We start from the raw sequence: 26218 nt of genomic DNA on the forward strand, positions 1-26218 counted from the left end.
GTTAATTTTCAGGATGCTGCCTGGGAATTTAGCCGTGGGATTTCCATTATTGCTAATGGGACTCATGCAGCTTAATTTCATGTGAGCAACACTAAAAACATACCCCTAACTGCCTACAAAATTTCAGTCCTGAAATCAAGCCTTTTAAAAGTTAGAGAAGGGTAAACAAACACCTGAAACCACAGTGTCTCACTATTTCTCCCTTTCAGCTGTTTGGATTTTAAAGTCTGGAAGAGGGAGGAACTCAAGCAGTTTGAGACAATTAAAAACCCCCATCCTGCAGGCATGCTGGCTGCCTGTGCGGTGCATCCCTGCTCTCTGCCAATTACAGCGGCAGAGTTATAACCCTCGAAAAAATAGGAGTAAGTTGATGCCTTACCCTTAACTATAGTACGGCGAGCACGGCGTTATCACACGCGTCTAATAACCCGCGCAGCGCCGCCGTGCATCGTGAGGCCTCCGTTATTAGGCTGTTCTCGTTAAATGACTGCTATCATCTGGTCCCAAAGTACATTAAATCCCATTATAATTATAAACACACTTCCCCATAACGTTCTCCTTAGATTACATTTGCGCTGCTTTACCCCAAGGGTATCTTTCTACTAATGCCGTCCGCGTTTGTTGTTTTAGCTGAAGACACCGGGCTCTGTGCTGGCTGTGTTGTGCCACGGGCGCGGCAGGGAGGGAGGGAAGAAGGGAGTGCTGTGCGGCTGCCACCCTGCCCCTTCCCGAGGATTACACAGGTCTCTGGGTGCGCTGAGCGTGGGCACCGCCAAGGAGCTGAGGCACGTCCTCGGTCGAGGAAGCTCAGGGCACGCAGAACTCCCTCGGTGCGTGGCCCGCTGCTCGTGCCGCTGCCTGGTGCTGCTGTCGGTGTCACGGCGTGGCTGGCGGCTCCCCGTGTGTTTCGCTCCCTTCCCGAAGGCGACCCTTGTGGCAGAGCCCCATGGCCCGTCCTGGGGCGCGGGCACCCGCCACATCCCTACATACAAGCGGTGCCGTCACGGCGTCAGTATTTTATCGCGGGGGGGTGGGGGGGAAAGAAAAACCAGCTTCGTCGGGGCGACAACGTGCTCGGTGTCACATCATGTCACAAGCACCGCAGCTCCCTGTCGGAATCCGCCACCGGACCCCAAACTGGGCTCTGAGGTTGGTTTTTACCGTCTCCACCCCCGGGGCTGGGGGTCCGCCCAGGCGCGGCGCGGGGGGCGGCTTTGTCTGGCGCGGCCGCGGCGGTGGCGCAGCCCGTCGGGGCGGTGGGCGCAGCCCGTCGGGGCGCGCAGCCCCGCTCGCAGCGGGGCCGGGGGCCGCCGCGCCGCTGCCCGGTGCCGCTCCCCGGTGCCGCCGGGCTTCCGGGTGCCGAGCTCCCCGCCGCCGCCTCCGGCTCCTCCATGTTTGTTGTCGGCAGCGCTGTCCAGCCGCCGCCGCTCGTTCCCCGCAAGGTGCGGGGCTGCGCGGGGCGGGGCGGCCCCGGGCGGGGGCGCCCGCACTCAGCTCGGCGCGGGCGGGGGGCGCGGGCGGAGGGCGGGGGGCGGGTGGGTGGTGGGTGGGGGCGGCCTGACGCGGGCGCGGGGCGGCCCGTGGGCCGGCGCCGCCGTGATTTGCTGCGCGGCGCGGCGAGCGGCGGCGGCGGCGATGAGAGCGGGCAGTGCGAACTGCCGGAGCAGCCGCCGGCCGCCGTGAGTGCGGGCGAGGGGGGGCGGCTCCGGGACCCCCCGCGCCCCCCGCTCCGGCACCGCCGTGGGGCTGGGGCTCCGCCGCTTCGCCGCGCACCTGATGTGGCCGCGCTGCCGGCGGGACGGGGCGGCTGGAGCTGGAGCGGGGCGGCGGCGGGGGATGCGCGCCTTCCTCTCCCTTCCCTCCCTTGCCTTCCCCGGCCGGCGGTAGCGGGAACGCGGCTCCGGCAGCTGCGGATCCGCCGAGCAGCGTGGAAACTTTTGGGCGAGTCGCTGCCGGGCTGCGGGCTAACTTCCCTCTCCCTCCCTGCTCCTTTCTCCCCACTCCCTTCTACTCACTGCTCTCTTCTCCTTTCTCCCCCCGGCTTTCCTCACTCCCCCTCCTTTTTTCTCTTTTTTCCCGTTTTCTCTCTCTTTCGTCTCTTCCCTCCCTGCTCCCCCTTTCCCGCTCCACTCTGCTCCTCTCCCCCTCCGCCTTTTGTTTTCGCAGATAGTCGGCACACAAAGCTGGTCCCAGATTTGAGCGACGGCGAGACACCCTGATGTGTGAGCCTGGGGCGCGCCATGGATCTGACTAAGATGGGGCTGATCCAGCTGCAGAACCCCTGCCACCCCACCGGGCTGCTGCACAAAGCCAACCAGATGCGCCTAGCGGGGACGCTGTGCGACGTGGTCATCATGGTGGACAGCCAGGAGTTCCACGCGCACCGGACCGTGCTGGCCTGCACCAGCAAGATGTTCGAGATCCTCTTCCACCGCAACAGCCAGCACTACACCCTGGACTTCCTCTCGCCAAAGACGTTCCAGCAGATCCTGGAGTACGCCTACACCGCCACCCTACAAGCCAAGGTTGAGGACCTGGATGACCTGCTCTATGCTGCCGAGATCCTGGAAATTGAGTACCTGGAGGAGCAGTGCCTGAAGATCCTGGAGACTATACAGGCCTCCGAGGACAATGACACCGAGGTCGCCATGGCTGACGGAGGTGCTGCTGCCACCACGGAGGAGGAGGAGGAGAAGAAGTCGAGGTACATCAAGGGCCTTATCATCTCCAAGCCTACTGGTGAGGAAGGTGGCTATGCTGGCGTGGCCAGCCAGAGTCTGCTGGCAGCCACAGTGGAGCAGAGTCCCTCTGCCTCCGCATCCTACTGCTCCCTCTCTTCCATGAGCCCCACAAAGGCGGCGGTGGACAGCTTGATGACCATCGGGCAGTCACTGCTGCAGGGTGCCCTGCCACCCAGTGCCCCTGAGGACTCACGCTCTGCCACCACCCGCCGCCCCTCTGGCCTCACCGAAGTCAAAACTGAAGCAATGCAGGTGGATGAGGCCTCCAGCCATGACAGCCCCCGGACAGCCGAGCCCGGTGCCTCCAGTGGGGAGAAGCCTGACGAGAAGGGCAAGGAAGGACCTGGCACCCCGACCCGCAGCAGCGTCATCACCAGTGCCCGTGAACTGCACTACACCCGTGAGGAGGGTGCTGAGCCACCCCCTGAGCCTAGCCAGGGGCTGCCACTGGGGCCGGAGCCGTGCGCCGCTGCCCCGGGAGAGAAGCCCTTGGGCATCTACTCGCTGCTGCCGAACCACAAGACTGAGCCGGTGCTCGGTGTGCCGCCCACTGCGGCGTCCGCCCTGCACGTGCAGCCGGCCCTGGCTGTCTCCATGGACTTCAGCGCCTATGGTGGGCTGCTGCCCCAGGGCTTCATCCAGCGGGAGCTGTTCAGCAAGCTGGGGGAGCTGGCAGCGGGCATGAAGACAGAGAGCAGAGCCCTGGGTGAGCAGTGCAGCGTGTGTGGGGCAGAGCTGCCGGACAACGAGACCCTCGAGCAGCACAGGTGAGTGTGAGGCCGTGCCGTGGCATGCTGCACCGGGCAGCCGGGATCTCACCAGAGGGTTTCAGTGTCTGGCTGAGTGTCAAACGTGCTGATGCAAAGTTCCCACCACGTACCCCAAAACCAGCTTGTGGAGTAGCGTTCTCAGAGGGATGGCTCTTGCAGCTGCCCCAAGTCTGGTTACCATGCCAGAAGGTTCCTTCCAGTGAGTGTTGGCTGGGGACGGCCCGGATGAGCTGGGGCCGTCGGTGTTTCCTGCGAGCATATCCACCACCAGTTTCCCTGGCTGGCATCAACCAAGCAGCTCACAGTTGCTACCCTTTGAGTTTAGGGATCTGCGTGTGGAGAGATGCAGTGGGGACAGTCAGCACTCGCCCACTCTGCTGAGAGCTGGTCCCCCCTTGCCCCTACCGGGGCACGCTAGCACGGGCAACATGTGGTGACTTGACAGCCTGGGAGGGTTTGTGCCGCTCAGCTTTCCGGTTTATGAAACATTTACACTTCGCAGAAAGTGGCGCGGGGGTCAGGCTGGGTAACGCCGGGGCGAGCGCAGAGGGCTCGGGCTGCCGCAGAGCCGCGGGTCTGTCCCTGCGGGGAAGGTGAAGGGCTGAAAATGGCTGCAGATGCGACTTCGGGGCTCCCCTGCTCGGGGTGGGGGGTCTGTGCTCACTCCCAGCCCCACATCCTGGGGGCTTGCTGCGGGCTGGGAGCGGGGTGGTGGTTCCTGACACGTGAGCTCAGCGCTCCGCTGTTTATTGCCTCCTGCTCGTGGTTCAGGGACCAGGGCTTGTTCTCTCATTTGGCTGGGGACGGGAGCCACGTTAATTGCCACACCAAAATCGGCGTCGCCAGTCAAATCCCATGGCTCTGAACGTGCTTCAGAGCCATGGGATTTGACTGCTGCTCTGGCCCCCGCTGTGGCTGCAGCCCCGCGACAGGACAGCAGCGTCCCGCCTAGGGAAGACATCACCGGCACGATGCCTTAGCTTCTCCCTGCCTCCCCTGGCTGCGCACCCTGTCAGATTTTTAATGAATCAACAGGTTAATTAGTCGTGATGCACATAAGGCTCCGGGGCCGGTGTCCGTGCCGGCACGTGCCTCTGGCGGGGCAGTCGGTGCTGCTCGCCGCCCGCCAGCGGGGCGGGATAGCGGCTGCCGGAGCGGCGGCTCCCCGTGCGCTCAGCCCGTGAACGCTCCGGGTGCGGGAGCCGAGCCGCCGAGCCGGGGTCCTCAGCCCTGCGCGGCTCTGCGAGTACCGGCAGCATCGCTCCTCGCTCTGCCGCATGGACCCCGCGGGGAGCAGCCTTCACCCCTCGAGGCTCCTCGGCTCCGTGTGGGGGCACAGCCGCTTTCGGCTTTGTTCCCCCTCTCTCCAGCGGGAGAGCCGGGCTGGCGTTGGTTACGTCCCCGAAGCCGCCTCGGCCGTGCGGTGATGCAGACCGAACGTCACCGGGAGAGCTGCAGTGAGGGCTCAGGGAGAATTTTAACGTGCCTTTCCGCCACGGTCTCAAGGCTCTCCCTTTCCCCCTCCAAGCCAAGAGCAGCAATTGCTGTGGCCGCAGTGGGGGGCGATGCTGGGACTGTCCGGAGGCTCCTGTCGCCAGCCGTGAATCTGTCCAGAGGGAGGGAGAGGAGCTGCGCGGTCAGATCCTTCCCGCGGGGTCGAGAGACGAGGGAGCATGGCCCAGCTGTCCAGCACGGCAGCCCCTATTTCACAGCGCCTTCCCGGGCTCAGCCTGTTTTGACAGTCGCGGCTGCAGCCGTAGCTTGTTTCTCACTTATTCATGATCTCAACGTGAGGCTGGGCACACGCCATGCTCCACGGGGCTCGGGGTCTGCCTGGAGCATGGAGCTCAGCGCTGGCCCCTGCCAGTGGAGCCTTAAAGGCAGTTGCTGAAGCCAGCCCCAAACTCTGTTTGTCTGTTCTTGCTTTCTGACCGATTACCTGGCGCTGGCAAACTTTGCAGGGTAAGCCAAATCCTTTGAGCCGTGTTTAACTGATCTGTAAGACCGTCCGTGTTGAAAGGCATTGGGTAACAGTCCAATGAACTCAGTCCCCGGCCCCCAAAGTCTAAATCCCAGGCGGTTTGTGTGTAGACAGGGTCTCATGTGGCTTTTTTATAGTGTTTGCTTTCTAATACGTTGTGAGAATTACCATTTGGGGAGGATTTGTGGGATCCTATTGTATTCATGGAGCTGTTAAACAGCATCTGCGCTGGGCTGGGATCTGCAGCTCTGCCGGAGCAGCTCTGGTGGCAGCTGCACCGTTCTGGCTGCGGGCTCCTCTTCTCTCCACTGCCTGGTGGTGAGGGGGCTGGGGGATCTGTGCTGGGGTCTGGGCACCACCTCCCCAGCGGCTGGAGGGGGGCAGGATGTGCTGGGGCAGCACGCTGTCACTCGCTGACTTTCGCTGACCTCCTTCTGCCGTGCTCTCGCTGCTGTGGTTTTGCTTTCCGACCCTGATGTGAGGCGGAGGTGCCCGACCAGAGCCGTTCCTGGCTGTGCTGAGCTGGGGGCCAGGGACAGGGGGCAGGGGCGGGGGTACCTCACTGTTCCATGGGGTGTTTGGCTGCCAGTGTGACAGCTTCCATGTGCCAAGCCCCAGCAGGTGACAGAGCCCGAAGCCACCCAGCACCCGTGCCACTCATTCACAGCGAGCTCGGTGAGCCAGTGCGTGCTGAGCCTGTTTGCAGAGCACAGGCAGCCCATGCATATGGCAGGGCTGTTTGTTTATACACACACATGCCTATAGAAGTGTAAACATATATGTTTATAGTCTTGGAGCCTTCTGAGTGTTGTTCCTGTCTTCATTAGTATGGAAAGCACGTGCAGGAAAAAGGAGAGCAGAGGGTTGGCGTGGCCTCAGCAAGCACAGGGGGGCACTGGCTCTGGGTGACAGACAGTGCCCGAGGGACAGTCATCTGCCCTGGCCCAGTGTGGTAACACGGCTCCTTGGCCTCGTGGCAGAATTGCCTGTGCCCTGTCATGCCCAGGAGTGCTGAGCTGTGACCTTTGGGGGGCCAAGTGGCCACAAGCCTGGGCATTGCCTCTGATCAGGGTTTTCAGGTCCCTGAACCCACTGGCTGCTGCATGATCCATTTTCTTTCTCCCTTACCAAGCTTATGATTTTGACTAATTGAGTGTGGATTGAGTCGTCGAGTCTTTAATTTTTTTTTATAAAAGATTTCCTTCTGGGTTCAACAAAGTTCAGACTTAATCTAATGTTAGTATTGATCGTCACTTCTAATTGCGGACAAAAAAGCCATAGTTCAGTGGCCCTTTTGGGGCCTGTTTTGTGAAGGAATACCTCCAAGCTGTAAGGTGAGGAGAGCCATACCCAGCTGCCAACTGAGCCTGGCATAATTTGTCACCAGGAAGGTAAATACCTTAAAACTTAAAAAAAATGAAACCGTGTCTTTTGTAAAGTGATAGTGACTGGGAAGGCTGCCAGTGGGGATGTGATTCTGTATGCTTCATTTATGGCACAGCCAAGGACCCCAGGCCGGCGCTGCCCGGGAATTCTCCGCCACGGCGACGTGGGCAGCGCGAGCACCAGGGAGAGATGGAGAGGCTGGGCTGGAGGGCAAAAGTGCTCTCCTGGTGATGGTGGGTGAATGCTTCTTATAGGGCAACTTTGGGTGGAAGGTGCTTGTCCTCACTGTCACATGGGGGGAATGTACCTTGGGGAAAGCTGCCATTCCAGCTGTCAGGTCTGTTCTGCATTTTGAGGTTCCGTGGCTGAGCTGTCAGCTAAAGATGTGTGTGTGCCAATGGAGAGTTTAAGGACAAGGGTAAGGAGGCTTGCTGTACCCCAGTGGCTGCTGGCCAGCCACTGTACCCCAAACTCCAGATTTGTGCCCTGTTTTCCCACTGAAGGACAGAAAAGCAGTGGATCTGCCTGTCTGCTACCAACAGCACCAGTGTTCAGGGCCAGGGATTGATGCTCCCACAGTCTGAAATGCTCCTGCTTGGGGAAACTGCAGCTTCTCATGGGGATCCAGCCTTTGGCTCTTCCTCTGGCAGCCTCACCTCCCCTCTCTCCACCTGGATTAGCTGAGCGTTGTACTGCTAATGCCATTAGGCACGTTGGCACTGCTCGGCATGTCACAGTGAGAAACAGATGCAGTGTACCATTAAAGCAATAAACATGATAAATCGGATCCCAAGTGCTTTGTGAGATGTTATTAGTGTTAATTTCAGTAGCCGAATACAGTAGTTGTTTTTTATTTTATTTTAAGCATTTGTCAATTTATGTTCCATTGCAATTTAACTTTTAAAAAAAGGAGGAAAATGGAAAGCAAGTGGGGGAGGGAAGGAAAATCCTGGGCAGCAGCCCCCCAAACTCTGCCCATGATTACTTCCAGAGTTGGAGGATGACCTGGCAGCTCTTGTTTCTTGCTGATGGGCCTTATTAGCAGCACCTGGCATCATAAGGGGCTAATGGAAACCAGCGTTCCCGCTGCCGGGCCGCGGCGCAGGGCGGCCGGGCGAGGAAGCTCTTATTAGCTTTATGGGCAGGGGGACGTGCCCCGCTCAGGAAATGAATGTTGCAGCTAAGGTCCACTGCGCTGACCCCGAGCGTGTAACCTGTGAGCGCTGGCCGAGACCCCGCGCAGGATGCTTGGGATTTCGGGGGCTCTCTGGTTCTTGTCATGGGCAGAGGGGGAATACAACGTGGTATGCTGCAGCCTTGAACTTTTGATTTATTCAGTGGGTGACTTAACCATTTCCATACTCAACTCCCAGTGTGGAGGGAGAAAAGCCCCCTTTGGCTTCCACATAATTCCATCCTTTATTCTGCATCAGTTTAGTAATGCATGCACTGCATTTGAAAGCAAAGCTCTGAAGTTCCCATCAGAAAACACCTATTTCTGTGTATTTGTTTGTTTGTTTGTTTGTTTCCCCCTGCCCAGTGAAACTCTGATTTTTCCTGGCCGTGATGCGTGGTGCTTCTGACACCTTGCAGGGGGACATCCAGAGGTGTGATAGGGTCATTGCCTGCTCTCTACCTGGTGTGCAGCCCCTTCCCCAGCACAACTCAGTTCTCAGGGACCAGGACCCCATAGACTGCAGGGCTGGGACCCCAGTGCATGAAACCTGCCACTCTGAGGACACTTGGGTGGCTTTTCCCCAGAGCTGGCTGTTGCTGCACAGCTCGATGAGATTTGCAGAGCATCCTCAATCCTCGTTGCACCTCGCACAGTGCTGCTGCTTTCAATGCCTTTACAACTGTACAGAGGGCCCCTCAGAGAGCCTGTGCTGGCTCAGGGATGACTCTGTCCACCCTTTCTTCCTTTCCCTGTGGACCAAGGGAGTGGTGCAGAGCAGCCTGGGCTGTTGGTGACGGAGCATTCCTGCAGCCTTCGCTGCTTCTGTGGGATGTTGGCTCTTTAGTTACACCAGTCTGTAAATCTGTTTTTCTTGGATAGAGTAAAATGATCTGCATTTTCCTTTTTGCCTGCAATTAGCAAGATTTTTCTTTTATTCCCCCCCTGCCCCCCTTGACAGCTTCAAGAGAGGCTTTAAATGAGTAATTACTAAATATTTCCCGGCAGCCAAACACGGGGCCATGGCATCTCCTGTTGCAAAAGTGAAAAATATTTCTGTTTGCAGTTAATTTTAGTGGCAGGCAGATCATGTTAACTGGGTGTAATTGCTTCCAGATATGGCAGAGGGTTTTGTGTGTTGGGATGAAGGGTCTGGTAAGTGCTCACTTCCTGTGTAAATTAGCCTATTCCATTCATTCCTCCTCACCCGGCAGTCCTGGCTTGTGTCACTCTGCCGGTGAGGGGTTCTTCTCCCCGGCCTGGCTCAGTGCTTTATGGTGGGATCAGTCCTTTGCAGGGCATCGCTCCCTCCTTCGCTGGAAGGGATCTGCGTCCCGCTCTGCAGCCAGTGACCTGGACAGAGCTTGGCATGCACCCTGGCCCTGGTAGAGTTTGGTGGTGCGACAGGTACCAGCTGAAACAGGGAGGGTGGCACAAAGGGAATTTCAGACAGATAGCATATGAGCAACAGGGAAAGGTTCTTGCATCGTTTGGAATAAACGCAGACGTGGCCGGGGAGTCTGCGTGTGGCCAGACACCTTTTTAACATTGGCTGATGAGTTTCCAGTGCAGTTGTGACATCTACTTTTGTTCCCAGGCTCAAGCCCAGTTGCTCAGACCTGCTGTGGGATGTTCAGGAGCATCACCTCTGTGTCCGTTCTGGATAATCTTTATCTAGGCTGAGGCGTGCCTGAGCCTCTTGGTTTCGGTTTGGAACGCGCTGGTTCGCGGTGGCAGTGCTCTGGGTAACTTCTGTGCTGACAGCAGAGCAGCAGGTACCTTTGAAGAGTACAAGTGCTGTTGGACCACGTCATTCGCAAGAGGTCGATTCCTCTTTTTGGCGGGAGGTCACTCTGCATCTGAAGGAGGGAGTGTTGCCCTAAAATCGGGGTTGCGGGAGCGAGCCTTTGTGGCCCAGGCTTGCGTGCTGGCCAGGGGCCAGGGCCGCTCGGATCATTTTCGCTGTAGTGTTCTTAACTGATTTTAAGTAGATTATGGTTGGATGCGCGCCCTGCTGTGCTGGTTCAGGTTTCCATCGGCCCTCGTTGTCTCGTTGCTGCTTTATTGGCACGTTGTTTAGCAAACAAGCCGGCAATGTGCGATTGAGGAAAAGCTTCTCCACGTAGGCACGAGCGCTGCGAGGCGCGCAGAGCCCGGCTAGAGCCGGCCGGCCGCCATAAATCAGCGTTAAACACCGTGCTTTGTTCGGGTGTCAGCGCGGAGATGGGCTGTTATCGGCGTGTATCAGCCGCCTGATAACCCCGCGCTCGCTCGCTCAGCGGCGGGAGCGCTCTGCGGCCGGCACGGCGCTGCCGGGCTGCGCCCCACCGAGGGTGCGCCCCTGCTAACAAACACGCACCTTCACCCAGCTGCAGCTTGGGCCGGGAGGAAGGGGCTGGCTGTCACCTTGGTGACCTGTAGAGAAGGGAAATGTCTACTGAGCACAGAAACAAAGAGAAACTCAAAAAACCCCCAGCCCCCAGCACTGGGCCATGTCCATCAGAAGTCACGTAGGAGGGGACTCGGGGAGCTGTTTGAGTGGTGGGTTTGGCAGTGCCGGGGAACGGTTGGTCTCAGTGCTGTCAGACGTCTTTTCCCAACCTTTGTGATTCCCAAACTCCAGCCCTGCCAGAGTTCAAGGAGCATTTGGACAATGCTCTCAGGCACATGGTGGGATTTTTGGGGCTGTCCTGTGCAGTGCCAGTAGTTGGATGTTGATGATCCTTTTGAGTTCAGGATATTCTGTGATTCTATGATTTCCACACCAGGTACTGCACCAGTTACAACCCACATGTGGTTTTCCACTCCATCATAACTACTGAGTGTGCTTTTATGCTTTTGCCACTGAGTCTGGGGATGGTGCTGGACTCCACATGCTTTGCCCTTGGTCACCTTCCCTCATTCTCATCTCCATGGAGTATTTATAGTAAATCATATTAGAAAGGAGTGCTAAGGAGGAAGCATGATTCATCCTGCTTGAAACCACCACTGACATAAATAAAGGCAAAGCGCTTACTATGTGTTTTTTATTATGGTATTTGGGGACAGGTTGTACTAATTTTGGCGTGCACAGGGTAAACCCAGGAAGGCTATGACTCCAAGAAATCCCGTTTCACCCCAGCACAGGCTGTGTTTTTAAAAAACTCAACCAAAACCCAGGCAGCCTTCTTGAAAGTGCATGTGCATGGCAGCACAAGGTTTTGGGGCAGCTTGTTGCCTTCCAGATTTCACTTGAAGTGTCTTTGGCTGTTCCACTGTTTTCTCAGGGCTTTGCTGTCATGCAGGAGCAGAGATGATTGTGAATTCAGGCATCACCTTTACCTTTGAGGGTGGTAGGGCCCTGGCACAGGTTCCCAGAGCAGCTGTGGCTGCCCCATCCCTGAAAGTGTCCAAGGCCAGTCTGGATGGCAAAGGGTTGAAATGGGATGAGCTTTAAGGTCCTTCCCAGTCTAAGCCATTTTGTTGTCACAGGTCTGCATTAGGATGTGCAAATTGTAGCAGAAAAGGGCTCCCTGATGAGGGGAGGCACACAGAGGATGTGCAGGGGGGTGCTTGGTGCAGAGAGACCCTGCCAGTGGCTCTCAGGCTGTGATTCTGGGCTGCCAGAGCGTGGCACAGGCAGTGTGGTGATGGATCTTATCTGGGCCGGGCACGGGCTGCGGTCACGGCCGGCTGCACAGTGCACGCGAGCAGCCTGTGTGTGGGAGAGATAAGGGAGCAGCGTTGTGTGCCTCGCTGGCCCTGCACCCACGGGCACTGCCAACCGAGCCCCTGGCAGCGCCTCACTGGCCCTGCACCCATGGGCACTGCCAACTGAGCCCCTGGCAGCGCCTTGCTGGCCCTGCACCCACGGGCACTGCCACACCGAGCCCCTGGCAGCGCCTCGCTGTCCCTGCACCCACGGGCACTGCCACACCGAGCCCCTGGCAGCGCCTTGCTGGCCCTGCACCCACGGCACAGAGCCCCTGGCAGCGCCTTGCTGGCCCTGCACCCACGGCACAGAGCCCCTGGCAGCGCCCGCTGCTCGGCCCCGCCGCAGTGCCGCCGGCCCCACGGCACCGGGGAGGGTCCCGGGTGGTCGGGGCATGGCACAGAGCTGCCAGCCCACGCACCGGGGCCCCTTTCTGCGAAACGGCCCCGTGCTCAGAACCGAAACCCTCTGTATCTCCCGCCCACCTCCCCCCCTCCAGGGTGTTCTGCTGTTTTTACCAGGAACAAGGTGATTTCCTCTTCTCTTTCTTCCTTCCTCCTGTTCGTAGAAAAGATCCCAAGTGCCGAGCACGGGGCAGGGCACTCCTGTGAGTAAGAGCAGTGACCAGAGGTGCTTGTCACACGTGAAGCCTCTTTGGGCAGCTCTGCCCACACTGCCCTTGCCTTCTCTTGCACGTGTTGTATTGGTGGAAACCAGCATGTGCAATGAAACTGGCAGAAAACCTGCTTCCCTGTAGCAGGAGTCATCTTAGGAACATTTTAACTTGGGTAAAAACCTTCCCAGTGGAAGAAAAGTGAAAAGTAATTGGTTTTACTTCCCATGTTCCTGTCTTCTCCTTGGGTGAGGGATGGGGAAATGCTATCCTCACTTTGCCATGCCTCCCCCAGCCTTTCAGTTCATCATCACCCTAGCTGAAGGGCAGCATTTGGTTGGGTTTTTTGGGGGGAATTTGGGATTTGCATTTCTGGGGCTGTGGGGAAGATTGCATGTAGGGCAGGGCTGTAGAAATTGGATGTTGTGGTGGGAACTGGGCCACTGGCAGCTCCCAGCCTGCAGGGTGCTGAGTCAGCAGTACCTGAGAGTGGAGCAGCACCAGGGCTGCCAGGGGATGCCCCCAGACCTCCCTGTGGGATTCCCCAGTCCAACCCAGCCCACGGATCTAGGGAGGGACACTGGAATCTCAGGATGCAGAGGCAAGGGCCTGTATTGATTTCCGGCTTCTCTGACCCTTTAGCTGGAGGCAGCTCTTCCCTCAGAGTTGAACCAAATGTAACTTAAATCAGCGCAGAAATGTTTATCATCCTTCCCTCGCGGCAGTGAGCACTGCCCAATGCATTATTTAGCAGGGTGGGATCTGTGGCAGGCTGCCCTGGAGCCGGGGCCATGACCAGCCAGCACATGGGTGCCTCTAGTGGGTTGTGTGCTAAGGGTGCAGGCATCGCTGGGAGGAGAGCTCACATTGGACCTTGTGCTGGGAGAGAGACCAGTCCAGCTCTGCTGGCCAGAAGATGGGAAGAGGATGTCAGAAGAGGGGGTGGGGGGCTGAGTGAGGGGTCACAGAGGTGGGCATCTCCTGAGGATGACGCTCAGGATGCTTTTCACCTTCTCCCATGGTGCTGTTGCCACATGGTGGGGCACCAAAGGCTGAGCCACTGGCACCGCTGGCAGCTGTGCCACATCCTCCTCTGGCTGGAGGTGGAGAACAGCTCGCTCCCTCATTAGCACCTTTGTTGCCAAGTGAACGAAGCGGCCGTGCATGGCGAGCTTCCTGCCAGCAATCCCTGTGTCGGGGAAGGGCCCTTCCATCGTCACACAAGCGGTGCTGCGGCGTGCAGCCACGGAGAGTGAGGGGCCAGAGCCACGCCGCTCGCAGCCCTGCTGCTCTGGGGACCGTGTGATCTGGGGACCGTGCGCTTTGGGGACCGTGTGCTCTGGGGACCCTGTGCTCTGGGGACCCTGTGCTTTGGGGACTCTGTGCTCTGGGGACTGTGTGCTCTGGGGACCGTGTGCTTTGGGGACTCTGTGCTCTGGGGACTGTGTGCTCTGGGGACTGTGTGCTCTGGGGACTCTGTGCTCTGGGGACTGTGTGCTTTGGGGACTGTGTGCTCTGGTTACTGTGTGCTCTGGTTACTGTGTGCTCTGGGGACCCTGTGCTCTGGGGACCCTGTGCTCTGGGGACTGTGTGCTCTGGGGACTGTGTGCTCTGGGGACTCTGTGCTTTGGGGACTGTGTGCTCTGGGGACCCTGTGCTCTGGGGACTGTGTGCTCTGGGGACCCTGTGCTCTGGGGACTGTGTGCTTTGGGGACCCTGTGCTCTAGGGACTGTGTGCTTTGGGGACTGTGTGCTCTGGGGACTGTGTGCTTTGGGGACCCTGTGCTTTGGGGACTGTGTGCTCTGGGGACTGTGTGCTCTGGGGACTGTGTGCTCTGGGGACCCTGTGCCCTGGTTACTGTGTGCTCTGGGGACCATGTGCTCTAGGACCCGGGCACCATGGCTCTGCTGCTCCACATGCCCCAGGCAGCCCAGCGCTGCCTCAGCGCAGTGCTGATTTACCGTGTGCCCGTGACAGTCATCCTCCAGGTGCCACCGCTGTCACCTGTTGCACCGAGGGTTGCTGCTGAGGCAGCCCTTCTGCTCTGGTCTGCAGCGAGTGTATTTTCAATTACCTCTGGTCTGCCCTGGCTGTCTGGGTCAGACATGAGTTAGCTGCAAGTGTCACTGTGTTAAAGGGAATAACCGTGTCGTCTTCGAAGGGATGGTAACGGGATGGTAACGATGGATGTTAATGCTCTGGAACGACAGCCTGTGGCAGCACTCATTAAACAAGACTCCATTTGGATTGCCAGATCCCTTTGATTCTTCCTGCATTATCTTCTGCCTCATCCTGGCTCTGCATCCCGGCATTGGGGTTTTATTATTTTATAGTAGCTGTAATGTTCAGGCTGTGCCATGTGGCAGTGGTCAATGTGCTCTCCCCATCATCCTCCTCCTCTTCAGGATGCTCCTAGCAGTGAACTATTTGGTCCCTGGAGCATGTGGGGGCTCCTACCTCCAGATGTGTTTTGCAGCCAGAATATCTCATGTTTAGGGGTGTTTGTTGGAAAATCCATAATATTTTACTAACAAGTGATGGTTTTGTCATTTTCAGTGTCTGTTGCTGGTTACATTCCCCTGCGTGTATAAACTTTGCCTTTTCTTTAGTAAATAGTTAGTAAATTATATTTAGTAAATAATGCCAGGGAAATGAGGGTGAAAAGCATCATGACTGTCTGGGCACAGAGATGGGGCTGTCCTTGCACTGCTGCCTGTTCCAGCCCAGCTCTCACATCCTCAGTCCCAAAAGGATGTGCAGAGCAACCTGGATGCAGCCCCAGCAGCTGACACTTCCAGCACAGCACTGAGCTAACCACAGGGAGGACCAGCTGGGGAGCAGGAATGGTGCTGAGCATCATTTTCACCCAACATATTATTGCTCTTGCAAGAGCAGATTTGAAATCTATTTAACTTTTCAGTGCCCTGTACCCCTTTAAACGTTTCCCCTTTAAACGTTTCCAGTGTGTTCTCGCTGATGGGTTACCTTTTGTTTCCCCTTGGGCTATAATTAGTGTCCTTTACACAGAATTGCCTTAGAATTGGATTTGAAGAAGATAAGAATCAAATTACCAGTATTTATCTTGTAAATTCCAAAAGTTCTACTGAGAGGTACTGTACAAGAGAGATTTTTAAAATATCATGCCCTGAAAACACCAACCTCCCATGGATCCCAGGATTCTCCTGAGGGTCATATCTGCAAAATACCTTGGGGTGCAGGACAGGGCAAGGAGGGAGACAGAATGGTTCAGTCCCCACCAAGACCCTGCTGGTGGGCAGGGGAGACAGCTTGCTGGCAAAACACTTCCCCAGGCAGGTGGAGGTGCTGAGTCAGGGCAAGGATCCCCCCTCCCAGGGGGTGACTGGATGCAGGATGGGAGCATTATCTGAGGCTGGGCTTTGGTTTTGGCTCTCATGTCTGGTCCTATCTAGGCTGGAGAGGATAAGCCTTTGAAATACCCCCCCTCTCCCATTTTTCCAGGCTCCCACCTGGGGTCCCTCCCAACTCTGACAGGCAGTTCTCAGATGGTGAGGCAAGTTGAGCACTAGAAGGGGATGAAGGTAATTTTGGTGGGCTCTGTTTTGACAGAAATTAAGCATCTAAATTTAAATGAAGGAGATGGAGAGCCTGGGCAGCTAAGACTATATTTTCATAGCATAAGCAGTGGCAGAAGAAGATTAATGGCATTTATGTAAACACTCCATCGCAGCAGCAAGGGACTGGGGGTTTTTAATAGTTAGAAAACGCTAAGGATGGCTGGAGGCAGGAGACACCGTACTTCCCTTCTGCTCACACCTTCCACCTCCCCGTCCATCCCACAGTAAATATTCCAGCCAGCCTCAGCCCCACTCTCCCTTCTCGCAGTAAATTACATATTAAAGTAGCCTGGTAACTGAGCACCGGTTGCTGCGCGATAAGCTCCGGGAAATCGATATGTTTGCCATGTGCCTGCTTGTTTATGACACCTGCCTGCCGAGCAGTTGAGCAATGCTCCACGGGCCCGGGCTGCACTCACGGGAGGGGCTGCAGCAGCACCAAAGCATTTTTTTGCTTCCCAAGTGAGAGATATTGGCCAGAGCTGCCTGGCAGCATCCTGCCAGGGGGGTAAAATAACAGCAGCGATGATCTTTGGTGATGCAGAGCACAAGGAGGCAGGTAGGATCAGAGTGTGGGTCACAGTTTCATCCATTTTTGGGGCTTCTCCCAGCCCCTCCAAAGGTTTCTGCTCTGCTTCCATTTGCCACCTCCCTGGGTAGGTGTGGGAGCAGAGCCCAGACGTTCAAACACTCATTTTGTGCCCCCGGCGTGGGGAGGCAGCTGCCCACACACAGAGCTTTGCGGGTGGGGTTGGCATCTCCAGAGCTCTGTGCCACGAGCCACGAGGCAAGGACTGTGCATTCACCAGAGTGACACACGTTGGCTGCATCCCAGTGCTTGGGATGTGCCCCAGCCCCTCAGTCTGCAAGCAGCCAGCCCAGCTCAGCTCATGAACAGGGATAGTGCTGGCTTGGGAAAACTCTTGCCCTGGACTTCTCAGCCCAAGAGTTTGGGTGCTTTGCCTGTGCAAGGGTGGGTGCCTGCTCACGTGCACCAGTGGGGCTTTGGTGTGGGAGCAGACATTTTTTTCTGAAATCCCAACTCAGCAAGCTGCAGTAATTGACCTTTTGACCCAGATATGAAGGTGGAAGGTAAAAGATACAGCTTGCAAGTTTTTTATAAAACTGTTGACCTCTCACAAGATTAACTCAGAGATAATAGTAATTATCAACAGCTTATGGTGGATCCAATCGATGGTGAACATTACCTCCTGCCTAAAACTGAAGGTCGGTGTTTTACTGCAGCAGAGATAACTGCCGTGGTGTTCACACTGCCATCAGCCAGTGAAACATCCCTGTACAGAGGAAACCCCTGAATGGAGCCCGTGTGGTTCCTGTGGGAAAACAGACCCATGGAATGGGTCAGTGCAGGGCCCAGGCATGGGGTTTGGGGATGCTGAATGCTTCAGGACAGAGCAAACAGCCTCCCTGGCACTGTGCTGGCACACCAGGCTCCCGTGGGATACTTGGATCAGGAGAGTGGGCAAGGAGAGGCAGCACCCTGCTCCAGAGAGACACGTCCTCTTCCCTAGCTTTTGATTGTGTGCTTTCACTTTTTATGTACAAAAGATTGTCCATTTAATTAACTTGAGAATGCAATTTCAAAACCACTAATGCTTTACACATGACAGCTTTTAAAACACAAGTAGTGTTCCAGTACTGAGCCACACTCCCTCTGCCTCTTCTGGGTTGTTTTGGAGACAGGCATTCCCTCCAAGCAGACCCCGATTCTTGAACAGGATTTGAACTGATTTGGAGTGTTTGATCCTGGCTTTGCCTTGTCAGTGTGCCTGGGCTGGCAGGAGCCCTCCATAAGCAACAGCAGCAATTCCCTCCATGTCCTTGTCTTTCCCTGGATGTCACCTGTTAATCTCCAGCCAGCTGTACTGTGAGCTGGAGCATCTTTTCTCTGGCACTGGTGAGAAGGCTTCATTTCTGTTCCTTAACCTGGGGTTTATATTTTTTACCTTTTTTGGTAGAGCTGGTTTCTAATGGATGTGTTTCTGTGCACACCCTCACTTCTAACCCCCCACCTGAAACACCTTTCAGCCTTTCCAGGTTCCTTAGTTTTTACCAGACGTCTTTAGGTTGTCCCAAATGGATAAGGTGGGGGAATGCTGCAGATGCTGCAAAGGCTGGCCAAGTGGATGCAGCATGGTCAGTCCAGGCAGCTTATCCAAAATCTGCCCACCCTTGCTGGTGTGAGACCCCAGGGTGCCCTCTCTGCAGCCCCCACCCAGGACATGGGTGGGCCCCAGAGCCGACTCCTCTCACTGCCCTGACTATCAAGGGGAGTTGCAGGTGGCTCTGGGGAAACCCCTGATTTTCTCTCCCACGTGCTTTCCCCAGCCTGGCACAGGGAAATCGGGTGGGAACCTGCAGGCAAGGCACTGCATTTGTTGTTAAAAACTTGCATGCACCATTCCCCCCACCTTTTTTTTTCCTCCCTTTTTTTTTTTTTTTGTAGCTTAGAAACCTCTCTTTGTGGCAGAAGGCTGGGAGGGTTTGAATGCCACATCCCGGCGTAGGAGGCTGACTGGAACCATACGGCTTTATCATTCATTAATTCCTGTGCTCATTCATCCCCCTATTTAAACTTCTCTGTAAAGACGGGAGCTACAGATGGTCTTTTGGTACCCGCTTTAGCCGTCAGCCCTCAGCCCCGACAAAGGGGTACAGAGGGAGCAGCAGAGTGTACAAAATATTTCCAACCATTAGAAATCGAGGTCTCATTCACTGGCAGCTCTTGTTTTGAAAGCGAATTTATGCAAGAGCATAGTAACCCCTGAGCCAGAGCACGGCCAGGAGTGGGGCTGCTCTGAGGGGCATCATCAGCTGCATTTGCCTGTGGCAATTTGGTTGCCAGGTCACTGTTTCCAGTTTTATTTAGGAATTTATTACCGTCATGACACCAACATCACATTTTGGGTGCGGGAAGCAGTGACCAGAGTGTGCCTGGCAGGGATGCTGGATGCTGTGCTCAGGGATCCCAGGGCAGCTCATGCTGCCTGGTGGTTTGTCCTTGCTGTTTGCTGGCACAGTGGCCACCACGTTCCCAGCACATTAAGGTTTTACATGTGGTGACAATGGTGTGCTGAGCCAGGGATGCACTGGGCTGCAGTGCTGGCAGTGGCACCCGTGACACCTCTGTCTGCCCACGCCCCAGTTGCCACATGTGTTTCAAGTCCCACAGGGGTTGCTCAGGGCTCCCACTGTCCCTGTGGTTTTGCCCTCAGGAAAGGTTTGCAGGAAGGCAGTAGGGTTGTGGGGATGCTGGCATGCAAGGGGGTAGCAGTTGCATCCCTTGACAGAGGAGGAATTGCCAATGTCGTGGAGATTGTGGAGTGCTGGGGCACACACAAACAGACTGGCTGGCTGCTGCCAAGGGGGCTCCAGACCTGATCCTGGGCACAGCATTCACTGCCATGAGCCATCCTTTCTTCAGGAAAGTCAGGACCAAAAGTTTTCTCGTGGAAAAACCAAATTCTGCGATCTCGTTTCTGCACATGCTGTGCTTAAATATTAACACCAATTGAGCAAATTGCCTTTTAACTGCCTTTATTTGCTTTCATTAACGGTATAATTTAAAAGCTCCCAAATTTGCATGGAACCTGTTGTGCATGTTGGGGAGGGGGGTGAGGCTGCTCATAAATGAATTAATCGTGAGCAAGCCTCCTTGGGGAGGTCCCACGGTGCCAGGATGGCTCAGCACCGCCCGGCCTCGGGACGCCGCGTTCTTTTGGCCGGGGCCAGGGGGAGTGGAGCGTGTTGTCAGTGCTGGCGTCCCACTCGGAGCTTGGCTCGCCAGGAAGGTATTTATTTATTTTTCAGCAAAACACTGAGGAAAACTAATTATGGAGAGCTGAGGCAGTGTCTTCCTGTCGGTGCACCAGCCCTGGACCTGGTGCAGGAGGGTAAAACTGCAGGGGAAGCTGCTGGTGCCGTGCCCCTGCTGCTGTCCCTGGTGCAGGGCCCTGCAGAGCCAGCAGCATCTGCCCACACAGCTCTGCCATGAGGTGACAGGCTCCAGCGTGGCTCCAGCCAGCAGCCACTCGCTCCCTGGGCGCAGATGTTCGTGTGGCTTTGGGAGCAGAGCCAGCTCGGACACGGTGGATGCAGCGCCGTCCCACGTGCTGCACTGTGCAGTGCTGGCAGCTCTGCTCAGGCTGTGCGAGCTCCTTTGACACTTCCCATTTCCATAGTCTCTCCCAAAAATACGTGTCTTCCAAGGGGGATTGTGCAGTTGGATGGGCAGCAGTGGCCCCAGTCCCTGAGCTGCCGAGGTGCTTCCCTTGCTGTCACCTCCTCTTCCTTGGGGCTCCCCAAAACCTGGTGCAGTGCAGATACGTTAATTTGCTGCCTTGACATGGTGCATACTGTTCACTTCCCAACTTGTAATTGGAAATAATTAGTTCTTTGTCCTCCCTGGGAACTCCTGAGGAGGCGGCGCAGACCTGGGCAAAGGCAGCGGCGCTGGGGGAGGACGGGAGGAGCCCAGTCCGGGGCTGGGAGAAGCATCTGTGGAATCCATGTGGAGTATGGCATTTCCAGCCTGTCCGAGGGCATCTCTCCTGCCAGAGAAGGACTGTGTAACAGCCCAGCGTTACAGTTTCATTAATCAAAGACACTTCCACTGCCCCTGTACAGCAACAGGGCTGCTGCGCCTGTCCCTCGCTGACAGCTCCCTAATTCATCTTCTCAGGGAAGGGGGATGCGCTGCTGCTCCCCACTCGCACTGCCAGTGCTGAGGCCATCGCCTGTTCTCCTTCCCAAACTTTTGAAGCCCAGCCAGCATGAGGAATACTTTGGGAGACTCTCTGAAAGCCAGTGAGCACAGGGCAGGCAGTGTGCTCAAAGCAAAGGCAAGACCCGTGGCTGGAGTCCTGCATGCTTGGGGCTCTCCCATCCCCTCTCCAAGGGAGGTGTCTCTGCCCATCCCCAAAATACAGGCATAAAACCCCAGTGTATGCCAGACAGTCACATCCCGGGAGCCCAAACCAGCCCTCCAGAAAGGCACGTGACAATGCAGAGATCCAGGCAGTGGCAGGTTGGAATTGGGCATCCTTAATTCCAGCTACAAAAACACAATGTTTTGGAGTTGCTAATAATAAGAAAGTGTTTTCATCAAAGCTTTATTCTTCTGTGTGCTGACATCTGGAGAGCCAAGATAGATATTTTCCTTAAGACTGTATTTCCAAGCCATGAGCTCTTCCCTGGCTGTTAATTAATCCTTTGTAGTTTAGCGACTGATGAAATCATGACTCTATGAAATTTTAATCCTTGCGCTGTATAGGCACAGCCGACATTATCAGAGGACCCCAGGTGTGTGCTTGAAATTAGTTTGTTGAATCTCTTGCATATTTGATTACCTTATAAAACTCCTCAGGATCTAGGCTGCTCATGGGAGCAGCAGCAGCATTTCTCTGTGGTTTGTGCCTGTTCCCTGTGCACTTCCCAGGCGGGTGAGCCAGGGCAGAAACCAGGGAGGCACCAGGGAGGGGGCATCAGCATCGTCAGCATCACCACAGGGAGGTGAGGGGGGGGAAGCACATGTGTCCCTCATGGAACAGAGCAGCCAAGCTGTGGATGGACTCCATCTGGCACCTGGGGGCTGTTCCTACTCCCTGAAGAGGAGTTCAGTACAGGGAAGCAGCTCCTGGGTCCATCCCAGCTCATCCCTGCAGCAGCTCTGGGGTACCACCCTGTTCCTGATGCATGTCCAGCCTTAGCCCTGCGGTCAGGTCATCAAAGAGAATGGAAATTAAAACAAAATTCCCCTACCCTAAAATTCTCCCCCTCATTTAAATTTCTCTGTGCTCCAGCAACCCAATAACATATCCACTTTCCCCTGTCTCCCTGCTTTTGGCTCTGTGAGGACTTTTGCCATTTCCTTGGGACTTCAGAAGCTACAGGCTCTCCCTTCCCTGGGGAGCAGCAGGATGATGCTGCCTGGACCATCCCAGGACTTTTGTCTCTGGAAAGCATCCTATGCATCATACTGAATCCTTTTCCTGTGTCAGAGCATCCCAAATTGGTTTGGTTTGGCAGGGCCCTTAAAACTCATCCAGCTCCAACCCTCTGCCGGGGACTCGGACATCTTCCACCAGCCCAGGCTGCTCAGAGCCAGGTGTCCCAACCATCCTGAAGGTCGGCAGGAAGGAGTGGCCAAGGCCAGCGCTTTGCTGGTGCTCCAATGGCACACGTGCTGCTACGGAAACCAGATGATGAATATATTTTTAAACTTGGAATCTGTGAACCGCTTATTATTTCTGAATTAGGAATCAAAACATCTGCATAATCATGCTGCTGCTGTGGCAGATGTACTCAGCACGAAGGTCACTTTGCTGTTTTGTGGAGATCTCAGATGATTCCAGAGCAGCAGCTCCCCGTGCTCTTGACTCCTCTGACACCCGTGTCACAGATCCTGTGTGATTCCAGAGCAGCAGCTCCCCGTGCTCTCCTGACTCCTCTGACACCCGTGTCACGTTGGCTCAGCGCGATGCCCAGCACAGCCCGGGGCCGAGGCCTCCCGGGCGCAGCGCTCAGCACGTCACTGTCACCAGATGCCCCAAGAATGGGGACAATGATTTTGGAGGGTGCATTAGTGCCGGTTATTCCCAGCAGGGCCGCGTGCATCGCCACGCATTAACCCCTCGGTGACAGTGGGGATCATGGAACTGTTCGCATCAGTCTCCAGCGTCCCGGTGGTGCAGGGCCAATCCCTGGGCTGGCAGAAGCTGCTGACACCCAGTGCCACTGAAAGTGGACTTTCAGTAAATTGTGCAGTGGATTCTGCATTCTGAATCCCCTTCTGAAAGCTGCAGATCCACCCACCTCTGGACCTGCAGCAGCATCTGTGCCCCCAGTCCTGCTGTGATGGACAGGGGAAACTTCCCACTGCAGCTGCATCCAAGGGGTGCAGCTGATGGTTTCCCATCTGTGCTTCTCCCACCTCTTGCAAACCCATGGACCCTCTTGCTTGGGGGTCTGGGACACACAAAGGGAATGTTCACAGGGATAAAGCTCTCCTGGGGCATTCCATTCAGTAAGGAATATTTAACATGGATCTGAAACCAGGGCCTTGGAATACATTTCAAAAAAAGGTCTGTATGCTGTCCTTTTGCTGTCAGCAGCTTGTCTTGTCTTTTCCCAGCCCATGGAGCTGGCAGCATCGTTCCAGTGGGATGCTGGAGCAGCGGATGGGAGATGCTGACACACGTGCTTGGCCCAGGCCAGCAGCAAATGTTGAGAGTCTCTGCCCTTTGGCAGCATTTGTTCACATTTGTTGTGGACAGGCTCTAAAAAAGATTGGAATTGTTGGGTGTTTGTGGCCTGGTTCTTGTCAGGTAAAGCAGGACAGCAGGATCCTTTCCTTGGCTTTTTTCAAAGGGGAAGTGTTGGCATCATGTGGAATGATGTCACTCCACAGCATCTGGTTTGAACTCATAAATTAGCTCGTGGTAAGTATAAATATTGTACAGGCAGGGAATTTCAGTGCTCTCTATTGATAGCTGTCCCCTCCCCCTGGTTGGTTGTTTGGGTTTTTTAATATTAAATCATTCAGAAATAGTAAAATCTTTATTTCCAGCTTCTGTAAGATTTATTTATTTGTTTGTTTATATTTAGCAGCAGTGGTGGTTTGAGGGTAGGTTTTTGGTTGGTTTTTTTTTCCTTCTTCTTAATTTATTAAAGTGAAAGGAAGGTCTCAGCTCCCTTCCCCCTTCCCTGTGCCCTTAATAGCTCTCCCTGCTATTTTAATCCGCCCGGCTGGGAGCTGAGGGCAGAGCGGTGACTGCAGGAGCCGAGCCACCAGGACCACGGCCCGATATCATCACCAAGGGTTGTAAATAGCCACATCAGGGCAAAAATCACCCTCTTGGCAGCTCAGGTGTGATGCTGGTGTCAGAGGATGGAGAATGTGGGGTTTGCAGCCACTTGGTGTCTGCTGACCTTGGCTTCCTGCTCTGTCCCCACTGGAAATGAGATGTGGCACCACTGCCTTAATCTTGATAAAATAGATCAAGGATGAATCAATTTCATATCAATTTACCTGGGCAAGGGAGACACCGGGGGAAATGGGGTGGTGGGGAGGATTTTTGGGGAATGCAAAGTGGCGCTGGTCCCATTTTGGCTGCCCAGTGTTCAGTGCATCGCGTCTGCCCTGGTGGGGCAGTGCTGGCTGGGGGCTGCCCCTCTGGCAGGGCACCGCCGTGATGGCCCAGTGTAAATAAAATCAGTAGGCTCCCATAAAACTCTGTTATTGCTGCGGCACAAAGTTAGAACCACTGGAGGTTTGTGCTCCCTGGCACTCATGTGCAGCAATGAATATTTTATAGGAAAGGAAATACTTAGTGTCTGATTCTTTTTATAGCTCTGACACTCCCATGGGTGGGAGTTGCCCCTCGCACCCGCACCCTTTGCCAGCACTCACGGGGCTGAGCCCCTGCAGCGTCCCCTGACCCCACAGCATTCTCTGGCCCCACTGCCCACAGCATCTGCCAGCCCCACACCCCACAGGAGCCCCATCCCATGGCATGGCGTTCCTGGGAGATGCAGGGGAACAAACCAGGGAAATGCAACAGGATGGATGGGGGAGATCACTGGGTTGAGGATCTTGATCTCTGATGTATGGGCATTCGGAGATGCAGAAAAACTGCTGTGGAAGTCCCAAGTACAGATTTCTGTCGGGGCCGGACTCTGAGCACCGCACTCACGCATGTTTTTGCCTGGCTTAGGACTTGTCAGGACTCTGCTGTTTTGCTTGTGTCATGCAGCCTCCTGATTCCCCCCCTGTGTTTCATGTCCAAAACATGGATCAGGCAGGATCCATGGACAGGGATGTGCAAGCCCCTGCAGCCGTAGATCTCCCATGCCAGGCTGTTCCAGCCACACGCTGCTCCAACAGGTACCGAGTGAAGCTCAGCTGTGCTGGTGCCTTTCCTCGGCAGCCAGGGGTTCTTGCCTTCCCTCGGTAGCCAGCCACCCTGCCAAGCTGTGCCCTGGCCCGGAGATGACAAAGTGCCCTTTAGTTAATTGCAGAACGGATCGCCTGGAGTTAAAAGTTCTGATTTATATGACTATGGCTCTAACTGCTCAATAACATGGGCCCGTAATCTACTTTCATTTCAAACAGAAGGGTGATTTATGGGGCAGCATGCCGCTTTAGCTCAGAAATGAGGTGTTCAACATATGCTCTGTTGACATAAATTTGGAATTTATCGCTCCTGTCAAAACTGCCTGTTGGACAAAGGTGCGCATTAAGGCAATAAATGGCTTGGAATAGTTTTCTGTCAAATTTCCTAACCATTGTATTCACTCTGTTTGAGGGGAAAAATACACACTTAAAAGTAATCAAACGGCCAAGAGCCATGTGTCTTTTTCAGCGTGGAGGGAGGGGAGGGGGTCTCCCCTGCTTCCCAAAAGGGGTGGCGGGGAGGGGCTGGGATACAAGAGTTCCTCAAGTAAAAAGAGCAGAAGGCTGTTTTAGGCAGGGTTTTAAGCAGGCAGAGCAGAGATTTGGTTGTGGTGGCAGCGGGACACTTGCAGTGGTCTTTAGGTACCAGGACTGCACCCGTGCCCACACCCCAGTATGCTCCACCAAACTCCTGCACCCTGAGAGGCTCTGCCAAGCCCCTGCATCCCCGAGCAGTGGTCATCAGCGTTTGCCACCGAGCCCAGCCTTTTCACACAAAGCACCCTGTGGGGAAAACTCATAATTTTTACACCACGCAGTCTCGCTGGAGTCGCCGTCCCTTTGAAGTGCTTTTTGTGGGGCATTTACAGGCCTTTTTAATTACCGGCAGCTTGCGAGGGGCCAGCCCCTCGCCCGGCTTTTGTTTGCTGGGGCTGGGCGGGGAGGGGGGATCTCTGGGTTTGCATTCCGCCTGGAGAGCCCCTTGCCAAAGCCCTGTGCTGGGGCTCGCTGGGGAAGGTTGGATCCAGGCCTGGGACTCTGTGCCACGGGCATCCTTGTTGCCCTGGGCATCCTCATCACCCTGGGCCACTCTCTGTGCCGGAACATCCTCGAGTGACATCTCATCACCTGGAGTCTTTGGCTGACTTTGTTTCCGTGCACTTGAAGTGGGACATCGTATAGGAATGAGAGGAAAACCTTCTTTTTACAAAAAAGGCACTTTTCCCACTTGCCTCTCCTCTCCATCCCATGGGCACCTTCTTGGCTGATGTGCTTGTAGGGACCTTGCAGGAAAAAGAAGCACAGTTGCAGCCTCATATCAGAATAATAAAACATGGTTTATCTTTTGGCA

At 55.5% G+C, this 26218-nt stretch overlaps 1 protein-coding gene across 7 annotated transcripts in view; it reads left to right on the forward strand.

The window, feature by feature from the left end:
• Positions 1-1037: 1037 nt before the first annotated feature.
• ZBTB16 (zinc finger and BTB domain containing 16) overlaps positions 1038-26218 on the forward strand; it is a 55172-nt gene continuing 29991 nt past the window's right edge. Inside the window, exons 1-2 of one of the 7 annotated variants that reach the window (XM_050983554.1) lie at positions 1038-1149; positions 2171-3508. In XM_050983554.1, the coding sequence (XP_050839511.1) occupies positions 2241-3508 (1268 nt within the window). In that variant the 5' untranslated portion in view covers positions 1038-1149; positions 2171-2240. Of the gene's footprint in view, positions 1150-1353; positions 1443-1594; positions 1680-1811; positions 3509-26218 lie in introns of those variants that run through there. The other 6 variants (XM_050983553.1, XM_050983552.1, XM_030231384.2 and 3 more) reach the window with 6 other exon arrangements.

Source organism: Serinus canaria, chromosome 24 (genome assembly GCF_022539315.1).
Source record: "Serinus canaria isolate serCan28SL12 chromosome 24, serCan2020, whole genome shotgun sequence".
Taxonomy (NCBI): Eukaryota; Metazoa; Chordata; class Aves; order Passeriformes; family Fringillidae; genus Serinus; species Serinus canaria.